Source organism: Heterodontus francisci, chromosome 23 (genome assembly GCF_036365525.1).
Source record: "Heterodontus francisci isolate sHetFra1 chromosome 23, sHetFra1.hap1, whole genome shotgun sequence".
NCBI lineage: Eukaryota > Metazoa > Chordata > Chondrichthyes > Heterodontiformes > Heterodontidae > Heterodontus > Heterodontus francisci.
This window is the reverse complement of record NC_090393.1, coordinates 57650773-57667754: the sequence shown is the minus strand read 5'-3', so window position 1 is coordinate 57667754 and position 16982 is coordinate 57650773. Positions and strand designations below refer to the sequence as shown.

Here is a 16982-nt window from a genome sequence, read left to right as displayed (position 1 = left end):
GGTCAACAAGTTTGCGCCAGCATTTGTTCTAAGAGCCACCCAGTCTAATCTCCTGTCTTCTAATAGCCCTCTTTTTCAAGCAACTATCTAATTCCCGTTTGAGAGAATTTAAGGAATCTGCTTCAACAGTGTTTTGTGGCAGAGAATTCTGCATTCTAGCCGCACTCTGTTCAAAGAATTTGTTTCTAACCTCCCCGTTAGCTGTTTTTGTAATTTTTAAGTTCGTGCTCCCTTTGTCTGTCTTATTGATTAGCAGAATCCACACTATAGGAAGGATGTGATTGCACTGGAGAGGGTGCAGAGCAGATTCACTAGGATTTTGCCTGTGCTGGAGCATTTCAGCTATGAAGAGAAACTGGATAGACTAGGGTTGTTTTCCTTAGAGTAGAGAATGCTGAGGGGGGACCTGATTGAGGTATACAAAATTATGAGGGGAATAGATAGGAAGAAACTTTTTCCCTTAGCAGAGGTGTCAATAACCAGAGGGCATAGATTTAAGGTAAGGGGCAAGAGGTTTAGAGGGGATTTGAGGAAAAATCTTTTCACCGAGAGGGTGGTTAGAATCTGGAATGCACTACCTGAAGGGGTGATAGACGCAGGAACCCTCTCAACATTTAAGAAGTATTTAGATGAGCACTTGAAATGCCATAGCATACAAGGCTATGGGCCAAGTGCTGGAAAATGGGATTAGAATAGATAGGCTTGATGGCCGGCACGGACACAGTGGGCCGAAGGGCCTGTTTCTGTGCTGTATAACTCTATGACTGTATGACTCTATCACTCTTTATCTAATGACCCTCCAAAATATGGAAGACTTCTATCAAGTTACCTCCTGTCTTCTGTACCATAGTGATAAAACCACTTACTTCTGAAGTGTCTCTTCCCAACAGTAATAGTTTCAGACCCCTGATGCTCCACAGGAAGACTAGTGGGAGAAATTATAGAAGCACTGTTTCTTTTAACATCCCAACCACACAATTGCTCCTTTCTGTACAGTTCACTTGTATCTTACTGGTGGGTCTACTCCATTTTCTCCTCCTCATGCTGTTCATAGCAGAATAACTGAGGAACAATTTAATAAATATTCAATGTATTCACTAGTTTTGGCCTCACTACCGTGCCCAAGTTGTTTGTTGTGGTGACTCATGCGCAATTATTACTCCATGGATCTTTAATGTGTTCAAGGGCCAAATTTTATAACCTCACCCAGTCAGAGGTTGATATTGGAAACCTGGTTGCCAGTACTTGGAACCATGCCAAGTTCACAACAATTATTCGATCAAAGTGCGCTGCCCTAAAGAAGTATTCTCAATGGCATTGAGGGCTTTACTTTATTTTACCTTGTTTGTTTAACCTTCGCAAGAGAAATTGATGCTTCATCACTCAAACAAGGGAAAAGTACTGGGGAACGCAGTATAGAGTTTGACATGCAGTGTGCATACAGATGTCCGTCTATCTCATGTTTTAAGGTCATCTCTACAGTATATTTGTGCATTCTGGTTGAATAATTCTGGGTTCTGAAGTGGTATATTTGGGCATTCTCACTGCCTGTCTGAACAACACCAATCTGTCCCATAAATTCCATAATAAAACAGCAAATCAAAAATCACTCAGCACAGTGCTGTGAGAAAACCAAATAATTTGGTTCCCTGTCCCTCAAAAATGAGTGAAATATTTTTCTTGGCTTTGTTTGATTACAACCAGCCAACCTTTTGGGGAGAAAAATTCTGCCCATTCACAATACAGCAAGAAACTCGGAAGTACATCGGTCATCGATGGTGCTTCCCCACTATACTGGAGCCTAGTCTTTATTTACTTACAAACTTTTATTTACAAAGACACGCATTGCATACTGTGGCCCTTCAAGCAAAGAGAACCCCTCTTTCGGTCTGCTCCATATATATTATATGAGCACAGGTGATTTCCCCCAATTAATATACAATTAACACCATATACCCCTGAAAATGAACTTTATATGAAAGATGCACATAGTCCAATAATAGAAATAAAATCAGACAACCTCTAAGAATGTTTTAAGACCATTTCAAAAGTCAATCTATCCCAGCTTTCCTTGCTTTTAGCATTTTTAGTGGTAGAGCAAACATGCGGGAAATGGAACTTGATCTTGAACCTATACATGAGCAACAAGGTCTAAGGAACTGAATAAACATTTGGCCTAATTTTATCATAAGCAAAGCTTCTGGCACCAAGGTGAAGGCTGAAAAGATTGTAAGCTAGGTAAAAGCTTCAGCTAAACATGCAAGCTACGTATTATGTAAGCATAAGCCAAGATTGTGTCACAGTACAAGAATGGAACCAGGTCCCCTGTAACTCCAGAGCGTTCTTGGGGGTCAGGAACAATGTAGTCGTGCGGTGACCCTGAAAGGCGGAAGTAGGTCACTCCAGGACTTGTGGTGTTCTCTGAGGTAGTTGGAGCCTGGGAGGCAGATTGTATTATTTGAATGTCATTTAATGGCCCAGATTTCGCAGGCAGCAGCAAAGCGATGGTGCTTGTCACTAAATTCAAAGAAAACTGCCCACAAAGATCTAGTGATTCCCCTTTTCCCGACTTTAGTTTGAATCTGGGGCCAAGTCGAGGAGATCTCCGGGCCAAGTCGAGGAGATCTCCAGGCCTCTAGTAACAGTCATGTCATCAAGTAAAATAAGCAGCCAAACACATTGATATATTCTTACAGATAGCAAACCGGGAAGTAAAATGCACTGATTATCATTCACTTTTAATTAAAATGTACAGAGGACAAAAAAAATTGAGTCATACACATGAGATTAAAGCAGAAGCTAAAATTTCATAAACTTAAAATTCCACATATTAATTTTTATCATAATGGAGAAATTTGACATCCCACAAATGTAAAATTAGTTTTTCAGGGCCAGGGAGGTTTTTTTCAGTAGTAATAACGAAGTGTTAAAAACCCAGTTACACTTCAGTCAACAATGTGTATCCTTTTCAAGGGCATTTACAATGCAACTAACAGCATAAAAGTGGAAGTTTTCGTCAGTTCAGTGATTTCTAATTGATTGCAGTGTGTGGGAACTTCAACAGTGCACTCTATGAAGAAGGGTAACATCATGAACAATAATTTCCGAATTTTCATGTTTAATTATGCACGTGGACTCCATTTCTGTCATATTCAGAGGAGTAATGACAGTGAATGCTGATAGCTTGCCATCATTACTACTGCAAAATCTAGGCCAATATAAAGGGAAGACTAAACCAGTGACTGTAATAAAACTAGTTATCATAAAAGCCATTCGTGCGTGAATCCTAAGGGGAGTTATTGTTGCTGAACTAATAGCCCTTACCGTTATAATAAAGGGTTAATAAATCTGCTAACATAACCCGTCCCACCTTCCAGTTCCTCCCAACTTCTTTCCATGTGGCCGTGCCTTCAGTTGCCAAGGCCCTAAGCTCTGGAATTGCTTCCCTAAACCTCTCCCTGTCTCTTTTCTTCTTTAAACTGCTCCTTAAATCCTACCTTTTTGATTAAAGCTTTTGGTCATCAGCCCTATTATCTCCTTATGTGATTTGGTGTCAAATTTTGTTTTATAATGTACTTGTGGAGCACCTTGGGATGTTTAATTACCTTAAAAATGTCTTGTAAGTACCATTTGTTGTTGCTGTGGCAGTGATGTCACCTTACTCAATCTCCAACCAGTTCGACTCTGCATGCACCCTCTCAGCACTACCTCACTTCACGCTGTTGCTGTGACCCAGCAAAACTTGAGAAATACATGGGCAGGCACAGACACCTCAACCGAAACATCTGTCATACAGCAACAAAATTGAACATGTCTTCTCTCAGCCCAGTCTGTATAGGGCCTTGTTCTGAAAGCATACTTCAGTTTCTTCTTTTCTTTCCCTCCTCTGCTCTCATCACTATACATCTGTTAATTCTATTACTTTTAAGGTTTACTAAAATGCTAATCTCACTTTGGAGGCATTTGTTTTAGTTTCTAAATTCACAAACTGATCACTGAGTTCCAGTGTTAGACGTCACTTTGTTTCTGTTTGTCTATTAGCTGAGGCTAGCAGTACTTTAGTAGATTGGCTGCTGTCTCTCACACTGAGAATTGATTCTGCAGTCCTGCCCATAAATAATAGAGCCATTTAAGTCAATTTCTGCATCAACTATCGTTTCTGGTGCCATTCAACACCACAACTAAAACCACTAAATTTTAACCTCCTCTGTTAATAATGCTGACCAGCACACAGTGCTAATGGGGGACTTCAGGTTCTCACGCAAAGTAATTGAATTGCAAGCTTTTGGAGTGGACCTTTACTTGGTTCAGTTTCTACAAGGATGGTTCATTGTTGGAATTTTCTTGCACTTATTCACAACAAAAGTTTCTGCCTAGTGACTTACAGTTGGCTGTAAAGCTGTGTTTTGAGTATAGAGAAGAGAGTAGGTTATGTTACCATGATGGTTGGACTTGGGCACAACTGTACTTATTATGTGGTATGTGGGATCGCATTTAATGTGAAGGTGAAATAACCCCTGAAGTTAGGCTGTGTAATTCGCAGCTCCATGCTCATTCTCTTGTCTGGCCCTGATTGCACTTTTATTGTTTTTCAGAGGCTGCTCAAGCAGGACTATGGTCAGCCATTCTCCTGAGAATGAAGTTGGACCCTTCAGAGTTCATTAAAAAGCACCTGACTGACATCCTGCCCAGAGTCACCTCTCAGTCAGTCAGGAACCAGGTGAGCGAGTATGGCTATTTTGTTGTTTGAATCCCTTGTAATATAACGGGGAGTGAAATGTTCACCTTTTTATATTAGCTGAATGCATTAAAATGAGATAAGCCATAAGACTGTTGATCAGTGGGTTGGGGTATAAAATGAGTAAAGGTAGTATGGCTATTAAGACTGCTTCTTCCAGCAAATTGCGTACAATTTCAGAGCCATGAAATTTTCCCAACTTCTTTCATCACATTAGGGGGATTAGGAACTATAAGCAATTCCACAAAAATAACTTGTGAAATTCCGATCTAATTTTTCACTGTTCCCTTTTCCTTTCTTCCTCCGTCACTTGGAAAGAGTAATTGAGTGAGTGCAGAATTTCAGTCCTTTATTTCAACTTCCATATACAACTGAATATTCTCTTATCAAGCTGACTGAAATTTTACCACATACTGATTTGGGCACCACACTAATGCCTCGGTATTTAGTGCTGAGCCCTGGTGAACACAAATATTGGATTAATAATAAATAAAAACAAAATACTGCAGATGCTGGAAATCTAAAATAAAATCAGAAGGTGCTGGAAATACTCAGCAAGTCAGGCAGCATCTGTGGAGAGAGAAACAGTGTTAATGTTTCAGTTCTATGACCTTTCATCAGAACAGATTTGCTATTCCTATTCTCCACCCATACTGATTCTATTTCTTGATTTTCTGAGCCAAGATCCTTTGTCACTAATGTCCTTATGTCATCCTTTGTCAGGGCTACCCCCCACACCTTAGCTCTTAATATCTGTTTTTATATTCCTGACTAGTTTGCTCTCATTCTATTTTTTTCTCTTTTTATCAACTTTTTGGTAGCCCTTTGCTGGTTTCTAAATCCTCAATAAAAACAGAAGGTGCTGGAAATGCGCAGCATGTCAGGCAGTTCTGATGAAAGGTCACAGACCTGAAACTTTAACTTTGCTTCTCTCTCCACAGATGCAGCCTGACCTGCTGAGTACTGCCAGCACTTCATGTTTTTATTACAAATGTTGGATTGGTGACTATATTACTGCAGCTTTATGCTATATATAAAAGTGCTGGTGAACTCCCTACAATTTAATCTTTTCGAACATCAGTCTCTTATACCATTCACACTCCTGAGAGGCTGCTACAGATCAGGTGGTGCTCAGTACTCTACAGGAATTAACATATTTGCAGGGCTGTGGTTGCAGCATCTGTCACTGCCGTTAGTAACTGACAGGTTGATCCTGAGTAGTGTAGGATCCCCATACAAATGCTTTAAATGCCAGTTGATTAGAACTTCTAATAGAGTCCGTGGCCCTGATCTATTTCGATGCATGGCTATGCAAGCCAGCTGTAAAAGTAAGGACCGAGTTATACACCTATGGACCTGTTGCTTCAGTAAAATTGGGGTGGGTCTAGTTCCAAAAGTCGATGAAGTTGCGATAATTCTACAAATCCTTTGTAGAAGCAGGATCTAGCAGCTCAGTTGGATCCTGCGTTGAAAAGTGATAGTTTAATATGGTAAGCTAAACTATCTGATAGTAGAAGCGTAGAATGGTCACAGCACAGACGGAAGCCATTCGGCCTGTCCAGGCCGTGTGAAGTCTCTTCAAGAGCAATTTAGCTAATACACAGCATACCTTACACCGTGGCGCTGCAAATTTTTTCTGTTCAGGTGCTTATCCAATTCCCTTTTTAAGGCCATGGTTGAATCTGCCTCTACCATCCTTTCAGGGAATGAATTCCAGATTGTATCCACTGACTGCTGTAAAAAAAAAAAATCTTTTCCTTGTGTGTTTCTCAGCTGCCACTCAGACCCAAGCCCATTGCTTCCATCTCCATTTTCACCTCCCCCCCCCACTTCCCCTTTCAGATACCTCTCTCCCATCCTCCTGATGAGCCACGTCAGCTTTAAATTCTCCTCTCTCGGGTTATTTTCCCCTATTATTACTACCTCAACCCCTGCCGTCCTATTTTGATGCTGTCTCAGGCTTGAATCCAAGAAGGAGGAAAGTCTTGCATTTATATAGCACTTTTCACGACCAGTAGACATCTCAAAGCCCTTTACAGCCAATGAAGTAATTTTGAAGTGTAGTCACTGTTGTAGGAAAACATGGCAGCCAAGTTGCATATAGCAAGCTCCCACATACAGCAATATGATGACGACCAGATAATCTCTCTCTTTTTTTGTGATGTTGATTGAGGGATAAATACTGGACATGACACTGGGGATAATTCCCCTGCACTCCTCCTAAATAATGTCATGGGATCTTTTACATCCACCTGAGCAGGCAGATGGGGCCTCGGTTTGATATCTCATTCAAAAGACAGCATCTCCGACAGTGCAGCGCTCCATCAGTATCGCGTTGGAGCGTCAGCCTTGATTTTTCTGCTCCAGCTCTGGAGTGGGTCTTGAACCCAGAGCCTTGTGACTCAGAGGTGAGAGTGCTACCAACTGAACCACAGCTGACAGAATCACCTTGAATACCTTCTGTGTCTCTTGATATTCTCCCTTTGAGGGACCTGTTGCTGCATCCTTAAAATAGCAACCCCAACTGCCCAATCCCCCTCTCTCACTGATCTTCCAGCACAGCATTTCTACTGGGGGCTAACTTCACTAAACCCCTCACCATTCCACTCACTCACCCACTGTGGTCCCCTTGAACTGTCAGTGGATCAACAATCATCTCCCATCTCTGAATTGCCTCCTGAGTTCCAAAAGAACCTGTGTGTGTGATTTCTTGTTGAACATTCTTTTCTTGACCTGATACCTTAGGGCATTAGAAGAATTAACTTGCATTTGTTTAGCGTCTTTTCATGTCCTCAAGATGTCCCAAAGCATTTTGCAGCCAGTGAATTACTTTTTGAATTGTCATCACTTGTTTTGGATGCAGACATGATAGCACACAAGGTCCCACCACTGCAAGTGAGTGAAATAACTGGGTAGCCTTTTTTGATGTTGTTTGGTTTAGGGATGAATGTTGGGCAGGACAATGGCCGAGCAATGTAGTAGGATTTCTTATGCCCACATGAGAAGGCAGATGGGGCGTCAGTTCCATCTTTCTTATCGAAAGACTAGAATTAAGAACTTCAGCTTTGCACTGCAGCATTGTGATATCTCTCCTCAGAACCTAAATCCAGTGTTTATACTACTTTTGGTTTTCTCTTGCTTATCTGCATTGGAATGAATGAAGAAAAGTGTTAATTACCAACCTTGGCCGTGGTCATCTAAATATAATGCCCCTTATTCCTGTTTCTAACCTCCATAAAAGACCTGAAGGATTGACCCAAATCAAGGCCTCATGTACTGTAGTTTGAGACAATTAGTCATGTGGAACAAATTTTCTAAGTAGAACATGATCCACATCATCAGCCCCAGCCCAAGATGATGGCAACATCCTAACTTTGGCCTTTGTCTGTTTTTCACATACTTTTGGTACGTAATCTAGTTTAGTGATACAGCACTGAAACGGGCCCTCCGGCCCACCGAGTCTGTGCCGACCATCAACCACCCATTTATACTAATCCTACACTAATCCCATATTCCTACCACATCCCCACCTGTCCCTATATTTCCCTACCACCTACCTATACTAGGGGCAATTTATAATGGCCAATTTACCTACCAGCCTGCAAGTCTTTTGGCTTGTGGGAGGAAACCGGAGCAGCCGGAGAAAACCCACGCAGACACAGGGAGAACTTGCAAACTCCAGACAGGCAGTACCCAGAATTGAACCCGGGTCGCTGGAGCTGTGAGGCTGCGGTGCTAACCACTGCGCCACTGTGCCGCCCTGCTAGAATAATGCCATGTTTTGAATTATTTACACTAATACCACCACAGTACTTTACTACACTTTGTATTTACAATGCAACTTGCTTTCATTTGGGCCTTTAACAAGTAAAATATCCCATGGTGCTTCACAGGGATGTAGATCAGATGAAAGATGGCGCCAAGCCAAAGAAAGAGACATTAGGATATGTGGCAAAATGCTTGGTCAAAGAGGTAGATTTTAAGCAGAGTCTTAAAGGAGGATCAGGCAGCAGAGTGAGGGGTTTGGGGATGGAATTCGAAGCTTGGGGTGGAAAGGAAGCGGGGCTTGTAGGAACATAGAGGTAACAAATAGAGATAGTTACCAACCCATAAATCCCATTGAATACTTAAACCATTGCTTTTAATATCTGGGAGCACGGATTGGGTTTGACCCTGTTCCTCTTGTTTCCTAGGCTATTACGAATGCTGTGGGCTCCCTGTCCATCCTTGCTTCAACAGTCGTATTGCCACATGTGAGCAGCCTTATCACGAGCATGTTGGAAAACCATGCTTTCCACCAGGTGACTAAGGAAGAGTACGAGATCATGCTGGTTCCTGAGGGAGTGCTGTACGACAAGTCCCTCATCCAAATGTAAGTAATGATGGATAGATCATTACTGCTCTCATTTGGTCAGTCTATACAAAGAAGAAATTTGAGGAGGTGGAGGCAGGGGAGTGGCAGATAGATGATGAATTGGCCTCTTGAATTCACAACCTGTGCTGCCATTTTGCCATCACACAGCAAGAAACTTTGAATAGTGCATTTTCCCCCTCCCATTGTTGACAGTTTTAAAAAGTTTCTCTTCTATTTTCCTTCTCTGCCCTGTGCATTCGTGAAGTTTAATAGTGCAGTAGTCGTTTGCAGTTGGGTTTTTGTCAGTCGTTTTACAAGTTGCTATGCAGTCATTATTTTTGGTAACCGTTTGCTTCTACCTGATGGAGGAGTAAAGGTGCTGTAACTTGTATCAGATATTTGAAGCCAACTCGTGCCTTGAAGTGGGATGTTGGTGTTTGTTATTGTCAACTTGTAAGCACCTCACTTTAATGGTTTAGCAATCAGACAGATTCATTTGTCTGTTCCACAATCTGTCGGTCCACACGTTAACATTCTACTTTAGCGGCACCATCCACCATACAGCTTTATTTAAAGGCACAGATACAAGCATCGATAACCCATTTAGGGTAAAGCATTCACATTAAATACCCTAATAACTCTGCCAGGTGCATGTATTGGTCAACACTGCCATCGGACCTTGCACTTCTCTGAGGTGCAGCTGACTGAAGCTCATTTTTAAAATGAATTTATCCTGCCTAAAAGTATGCAACACTAACTACAGAAATTTGCTTATTTTGCCACATTTGATTTATGTAGTGTTTACTGTTGGGTGCAATGCAGAAAGGAAAGTTGATATGGTCTTCCTCATTCTTTGAGATAAGTTCTTAAATTCCATGGCCAACGTTACTTTGAAGCATGTTTTGTTTTTTCCTCTTGCTTTTGCTTTTAGACGGCAGCATATTTGCCACAGGCACATTCTTTGTTTCTTTTCTTGCCCCATCACCACTCCCTTTGGCCCTGCATGACTGACAGTTTTTTTTTGTCATTTAACCTCTCTTGCCCTCCACCCTATCCCTTTTGTCCTTTTTCCAGCCTCCCCCATTTCACCTGCTTAAAATCTATCATATTTCTAACTTTTCCCAATTCTGATCGGTCATCAACCTGAAACAGTAACTGTTTCTGTCTCCACAGATGCTGTCTGACCTGAGTATTTCCAGCACTTTTTGTCTTTATTTCAGATTTCCAGCATCTGCAGTATTTTGCTCTAGTGTTACTTTGAAGCTTGCCTGTTTATTCTCTCTGTGCTGGTGCTGGTTGGAACATCGGGTTACATTTTTGTGTGATAGATTGCTTTCTCACTCAATGTCTGCTGTCATATCTGGTCAAATAATCACGTGCAGTTCAGATCAATGCCATATTAGGAGGGAGAGGAGAAATCACCTCACCAAAATGGCAGTGCAAAGAGAACCATTTCTTAAAATGGATAGTGTCCCTCCCATTCTGTTCTTTCCTCCCCTGCGCCATCCCAACCTCACCATCGTAGATGATGGTAGAAATTTGTTCTCAATGAAAGACAGCCAAACTTGTGATGGGCAGCCTACTGAGCTGCCACACTAGCATGACCCCACATCATCTGATTTTCCCCCCCCCACCCACCCCATTTCTGGGTTTCCACCTCTCTCAGGCGATTATGTTGGGTGGGCGGGGGGGGAGTGGATGGGTGCAGGGGTGTGCGTGTCTAGTCATGATGCTGCAGACATCCTATTATGGGACAGGCTTCATTGGCCAGCTGATCTTTTCCTTGCAGAGAGCTGGTGCAGGAACATGATGGACCGAATGGCCTCCTCCTTTCCTGTAACCATTCTGTAATTTCCCGTCAATTGTGTATGTTGGTAAGTTTTAGGATTCATTTTATTCTGTGCTAGGACTCAACAGGAGACTACGAAGAAAGCCAATCTGAAAAGGGAGAACAAGGCCTATTCCTTTAAGGAGCAAATCATTGACCTGGAGCTTAAGGAGGTAACTAGCAATCTATTTCATTTCTCTCTTACTCTGCCTTGTAATCCCTTATATCCCATAAACAGCTCTGCTTTCCCACCACAAACCTTACTTTGAAGCTCACTGTACCTACAATGTGAATGTGTTCCTCACTATAGTAAATTAGGGCTTAGTACAAATTCCAGAATCCTATTTTAACTCTGCAAAGTGGTTTTATTAAATTTTCCTGTATTATGACTTGCACTGAGATACTTTGTTGAAATCAAACAGGCAAAATATCCTACACACTGTGAAGATGTGGGAAGTGCAAAATTAGCACTCGTCTATAATTACAATTTACGTGGCTTTAAAAAGCTGCTTGCTAAACAGAGACTAATTTGGATTTGGATTTGCAATGAAGTTATAACTGGTGTGTTGTGGAAGATTTTAACATGGTTTTAAAATAAAACATTTTGTCATAGGAGATAAAAAAGAAAAAGGGCCTGAAAGATGAGGTGCAGCTGAGCAACAAACAGAAGGAGATACTGCAGAGTCAGCTGGAAAGAGAGTCTGTGATCAGGAAGCATCTGCGACAGGTACACAGCAGCTCCAATAACACTCGGGACAAGTCTTAATTTGCAGACTTTCTAAAAATAAGTAAAGTTTAATTTTGGATCACTTTTGACTTCCTCACAAGCTGAGGGATAACAAACCTTCATTTATATCCACCCCTGCAGTGTATAGCCAAGTGTGATCAATTCTGGGGTGGCCACATGCTGAGTACAGTTGTCATCATGGTATTGCAGGTAGCTGGAGCAGTACAGGGCTTCTTACTCCTGCTTTGTATAAAGTTCTGGGTGTTGCTGCAATTTCTTTTTTTCCCCCCAGCTAAAGATTATTTTCTCCTTCCAGTGCTGTATCTCTAAATAAAATAAATAAAACTAAAATAAAGTCTGCAGCCTCTCCAGGGCAGAAGGTTGGATTAATCAGTCAGCTTTTTAAAGTTTCTATTGTTTTGGCCTGTTTGGGTTTTTGTGTTCCTCCTATCAAGTTTCCTAGAAACTGATGGGTCAGTATTGACGTTGAGCTGTCAGCAAATATGCAGCTGCTGTTCTATTCAGGACAAGTGTAAATGCTTTAGATCATATAATAACACCAGTGAACATCCTATGTGCCATGGAAGGCCATCTAGGGACCAAGTAAAGCAAAGAAAAATAAACCACCTACAGCACTGACCCTTTCTATACATTGTCGGCTTCAAAACTGTAGTTTTGTAGCTAGGTCAGAACATTTACAACACCTGCCAAAACCTTTAATACGCAGAATGCAAAGACTATTAACAATCGCTGAAGCTCTCATTAATTTTATAAAAGCCTTGCGTCATGCTCACTACAGCTTGTCAAATTTCCCTAGACTTCATGTCAAGAACTTCTTAAATGGGCTCTAGCTGAGAGACTGATTATGAATTCTGGAGACTTTTTTATACTGTGGCCCTCATTAATCATCTCAAACAAAGCCCTTGAAATTAGCATAGAAAGCCCCCTGTGTGGGCTGAATTCAAACCTGGACGTGAAAGTGCCAGCTCAGTGCTGCTCATTCTTTGCAGTTGATGTTTGCCTTTATGTTTATAATCCTGATGACATCACATCCATTGAAGAATTCAGATTGAGGGCGTACATGGCATGCAGTGTTAAAGAGAAGTTAGTTTTCTCTTTTCTAGACATTAAATACCTGACTTTTGTTTTGTGCTTCAGCTCTGGAAGTTCACTGAACAACTGGCAAACACAAATTTATCTGCCAGAGCAGATTTCAGAATAAGATCTGTGCTTTGTATTTGCAAAGCATTGCTGGGCTGCTGTTCCATATATGTTTTTTATATACACACGCATATATTCTTATATTAGTTGCTATTTGCCTCATTTTTGACATTTTAAAAAACACTGTTCCAACCTGTTGTGTTCCCGTAGTTAGACAAGGATTTGCAATCTGCTCTGGACGTGCTGAATGCCATTATCAAGAGGAACCCGCCTGGTTTGTCACAGCAGATCCCTACTTTGATTCGCTCGTTCCTACCACTCTTCCGATCACCACTTGCAGCTCCCAGACTTCGAGAAACATTCTTGGCATTGGGTGCATGTGTCTTGCCAGCAGACCTGAAAAACCTGGGTAAGAATCATCAGCATGTTTTCAAACCCATGGCTTCTGATGGTGAATCTTTACTTTGGTTACTGTACACTGAAGTCAATGTCCCTTGAATGCGCTGCCACTTCAAGGCCAATCATATTCTGTAGCAAGAAAATGGAGATTCCGCAACAGGACTGAGCAATTTTTGCAGCATTGCCGAATGCATAGAACCCATTTCTATCTTTTCAAGTGGTAGTTGTGCTTGTTAAATGAATAAAGTCTGGATGTATTAATTTAAGTATCGTACTGCCTCACTAAAGTTTGTTAAACTGCTTTTGTAGTCATTTCTCTCTCTAGGTGTAAAAATCATCTAGTAACCAATTCAGTGACGTGCTTTTTTTTTAAAGTTTGTGAAAATATTGGTAATTCCCTCAAGCGGTATACCCCAAACTGCTATCCCAGAAGTGAGCAGTGCAGTGCTTTTCCTCTTGCACTTAACTAATGAGAACAACCATTTAACTTATATGGCTCTATAATAGGCCAATTAGCAAATACACGAGCGCTATGCTGATAGGGACGCTCGCAAAGTGAGCATTCTGCTGACGGGGCCACTTGCGGAGCTTCCAGTTGCTTGCTATTTTAATTCACCACCCTGCTCCCATGCCAACGTTTCTGTCCTGGACCTGCTGCAGTGTTCCAGTGAACCTCAACGCAAGCTCGAGGAACAGCACCTCATTTTCTGATTAGGCAGACTACAGCCTTCTGAACTCAACATTGAGTTCAATAATTTTAGAGCATGACTGCCTTTTTTAAAATGTTATTTTATTTTTATTTTTTTAACCATAGGCCTGTTTTAAACATGTTTTTCATGTTTTTGCTTTTGGACAGCTGTTCATTACTCTGCCATTAACACACCCTTTGGACTAATGCTTTGTCTTCTGCCACAACTATTAGCACTCGCTTTGCCTTTATTTCATGACATCTTTATCATTTAATCTCTCCTGCCCTCTGCCCTTTTGTTCTCCCCACCCCTCCCACTGTTACATTTCTAACCTTTCCTAGTTCTGATGAAAGATCACAGACCTGAAATGTCAACACTGTTTCTGTCTCCACAGATGCTGCCAGACCTGTTGCGTGTTTCCAGCACTTGCTGTTTTTATGTCTCTGCTGACAGGGCCGCTCGTGGAGCGAGCGCTCTGCTGACGGAGCAGCCCGCGGTGCGAGCGCTCTGCTGATGGAGCAGCCCGCGGAGAGAGAACTCTGCTGACGGAGCAGCCTGCGGAGAGAGAACTCTGCTGACGGAGCAGCCTGCGGAGAGAGCACTCTGTTAACGGGGCCACTCGCGGAGAGAGCACTCTGCTGACTGAGCAGCCCGCGGAGCGAGCGGTCTGCTGACGGAGCAGCCCGCGGAGAGAGCACTCTGCTAACGGAGCAGCCCGCGGAGAGAGCACTCTGCTAACGGGGCCAGCCGCAGAGAGAGCACTCTGCTAACGGGGCCACTCGCGGAGAGAGCACTCTGCTGACGGAGCAGCCCGCGGAGAGAGCACTCTGCTGACGGAGCAGCCCGCGGAGAGAGCTCTCTGCTGACGGAGCAGCCCGCGGAGAGAGCACTCTGCTGACGGAGCAGCCCGCGGAGAGAGCACTCTGCTGACGGAGCAGCCCGCGGAGAGAGCACTCTGCTGACGGAGCAGCCCGCGGAGAGAGCACTCTGCTGACGGAGCAGCCCGCGGAGAGAGCACTCTGCTGACGGAGCAGCCCGCGGAGAGAGCACTCTGCTGACGGAGCAGCCCGCGGAGAGAGCACTCTGCTGACGGAGCAGCCCGCGGAGAGAGCACTCTGCTGACGGAGCAGCCCGCGGAGAGAGCACTCTGCTGACGGAGCAGCCCGCGGAGAGAGCACTCTGCTGACGGAGCAGCCCGCGGAGAGAGCACTCTGCTGACGGAGCAGCCCGCGGAGAGAGCACTCTGCTGACGGGGCCGCTCGCCGAGAGAGCACTCTGCTGACGGAGCAGCCCGCGGAGAGAGCACTCTGCTGACGGAGCAGCCCGCGGAGAGAGCACTCTGCTGACGGAGCAGCCCGCGGAGAGAGCACTCTGCTGACGGAGCAGCCCGCGGAGAGAGCACTCTGCTAACGGAGCAGCCCGCGGAGAGAGCACTCTGCTAACGGAGCAGCCCGCGGAGAGAGCACTCTGCTAACGGAGCAGCCCGCGGAGAGAGCACTCTGCTAACGGAGCAGCCCGCGGAGAGAGCACTCTGCTAACGGAGCAGCCCGCGGAGAGAGCACTCTGCTAACGGAGCAGCCCGCGGAGAGAGCACTCTGCTAACGGAGCAGCCCACGGAGAGAGCACTCTGCTAACGGAGCAGCCCGTGGAGAGAGCACTCTGCTCACGGGGGCGAGCTCTCTGCTGATAGGGCCGCTCGCGGAGTGCTCTGCTGACGGGGCTATAGAGTGACATCACAATTCAATGAGAAGGTAGCCTTACATTCTGTTTTTGATTTAGGCTCCCTAATTGGTCATGTGACTCTTCGGCTATTGAAACCTGCCTGCAATTTGGATGAAGCTTGGTGTCAGGAGGAACTTTTAACAGCTACCACCCGTGCTGTGTGTCTACTGCGTTCACGCACAGTGCCCAGCCGTGCTAGCAAAGTTGAGGCAGGTATGTCGTTTGAATGAAGTGAAACTACACCATCTTGTCATGTCCCTTGTGGTAATCACTCAATAAATGTGGTGAGTTCAGGTTTTGAGGGAATGCAACTCTTTGTTTAAAAATCTCAATTTCAAAACTCCATGATGTAATGTTTAAATTATCTATTTGTACAACTATACAATATGAAGTTAAGATTTTTTGCTCAGTTCACAAAAGTTTTGATTTCTTTTTAAGCATTTTAGCACTTTTCATATGTTGATTTGTTTCTAATTTTCATTGAATTGCTGTGACTGTTTCTTTGTACTCATATTTGATTTGCTAGTTGCCTGAAGTAATTCCATTGTGTTTATCGTTGGGGGTTGAGATTTTGGAAGGCTTGGTTTGCGTACTGCAGTGAGTGTTGCTGTCTTGTCTTGTCTCTTGCAGATGTGAAACCCCTGATAGCTCCCGCCTTTGCTTATTGCTTCCCCCTCTTAAAGATGGTCTTGACTGAAACTATAAATGACAATGAAGAAAAGGAGGGCATGCTGATTCAGGCACTTCAAGTGATCAATGAGCATGCTCAACTCAGATCAGCAACTGATGACACGCAGTTGATTGACGAGGTAATGTGCTCTTTTAATTTATAAAATTAATACATAACTTATAAAAGGGTAATGTATACCTATATTTTGTAAAGCCATTGTCCGGTTTTGTCATGACATTCAACAGGGGCATGTATTGGCACATTGGGTTGTTGTGTCTCTGCACACTTTGGAAACTGGAGTTGTTTGACAAGATGACGAAACAAATAGATTGTGTTCCAGTTTGTTCCAATTCAATAGGTTAGTGAGGACAAGGGAGTCACAATTTTAAGTTGTGTAAGGCCAGTTCTTTTCCCCAGAGAATAGTGAGTCTCTCGAACAGGCTGCTGTCTCATGCGGTGGACACCGACTTGCTGAATTCCTTCAACTGAGAGCTGTGTTTCTGGTAGGGGCAGACATCTCGTGTTAGAAATGGCAGGGAATTTGGGGTCAGACTGATCTCCTGGAATAGTTTTGATTGCCTAGATATGCCAGAGAGCAATTTCCCCGATATTTTCTCCCTAATTATCTTGCATGTTTATCTTTTTGTTGCCTTTCAGGAGCTAACATGGTTTGGGGTGGTGGCAAGTGTATATA

At 43.3% G+C, this 16982-nt stretch overlaps 1 protein-coding gene across 1 annotated transcript in view; it reads left to right on the top strand.

Annotated features, from left to right (window-relative positions):
• gcn1 (GCN1 activator of EIF2AK4) overlaps positions 1-16982 on the top strand; it is a 160775-nt gene that overhangs the window by 46811 nt on the left and 96982 nt on the right. Inside the window, exons 20-26 of the mRNA XM_068055358.1 lie at positions 4596-4720; positions 8932-9110; positions 11000-11093; positions 11534-11647; positions 13019-13217; positions 15676-15831; positions 16249-16427. Coding sequence (XP_067911459.1) covers positions 4596-4720; positions 8932-9110; positions 11000-11093; positions 11534-11647; positions 13019-13217; positions 15676-15831; positions 16249-16427 — 1046 coding nt within the window. The remainder of the gene's footprint in view (positions 1-4595; positions 4721-8931; positions 9111-10999; positions 11094-11533; positions 11648-13018; positions 13218-15675; positions 15832-16248; positions 16428-16982) is intronic.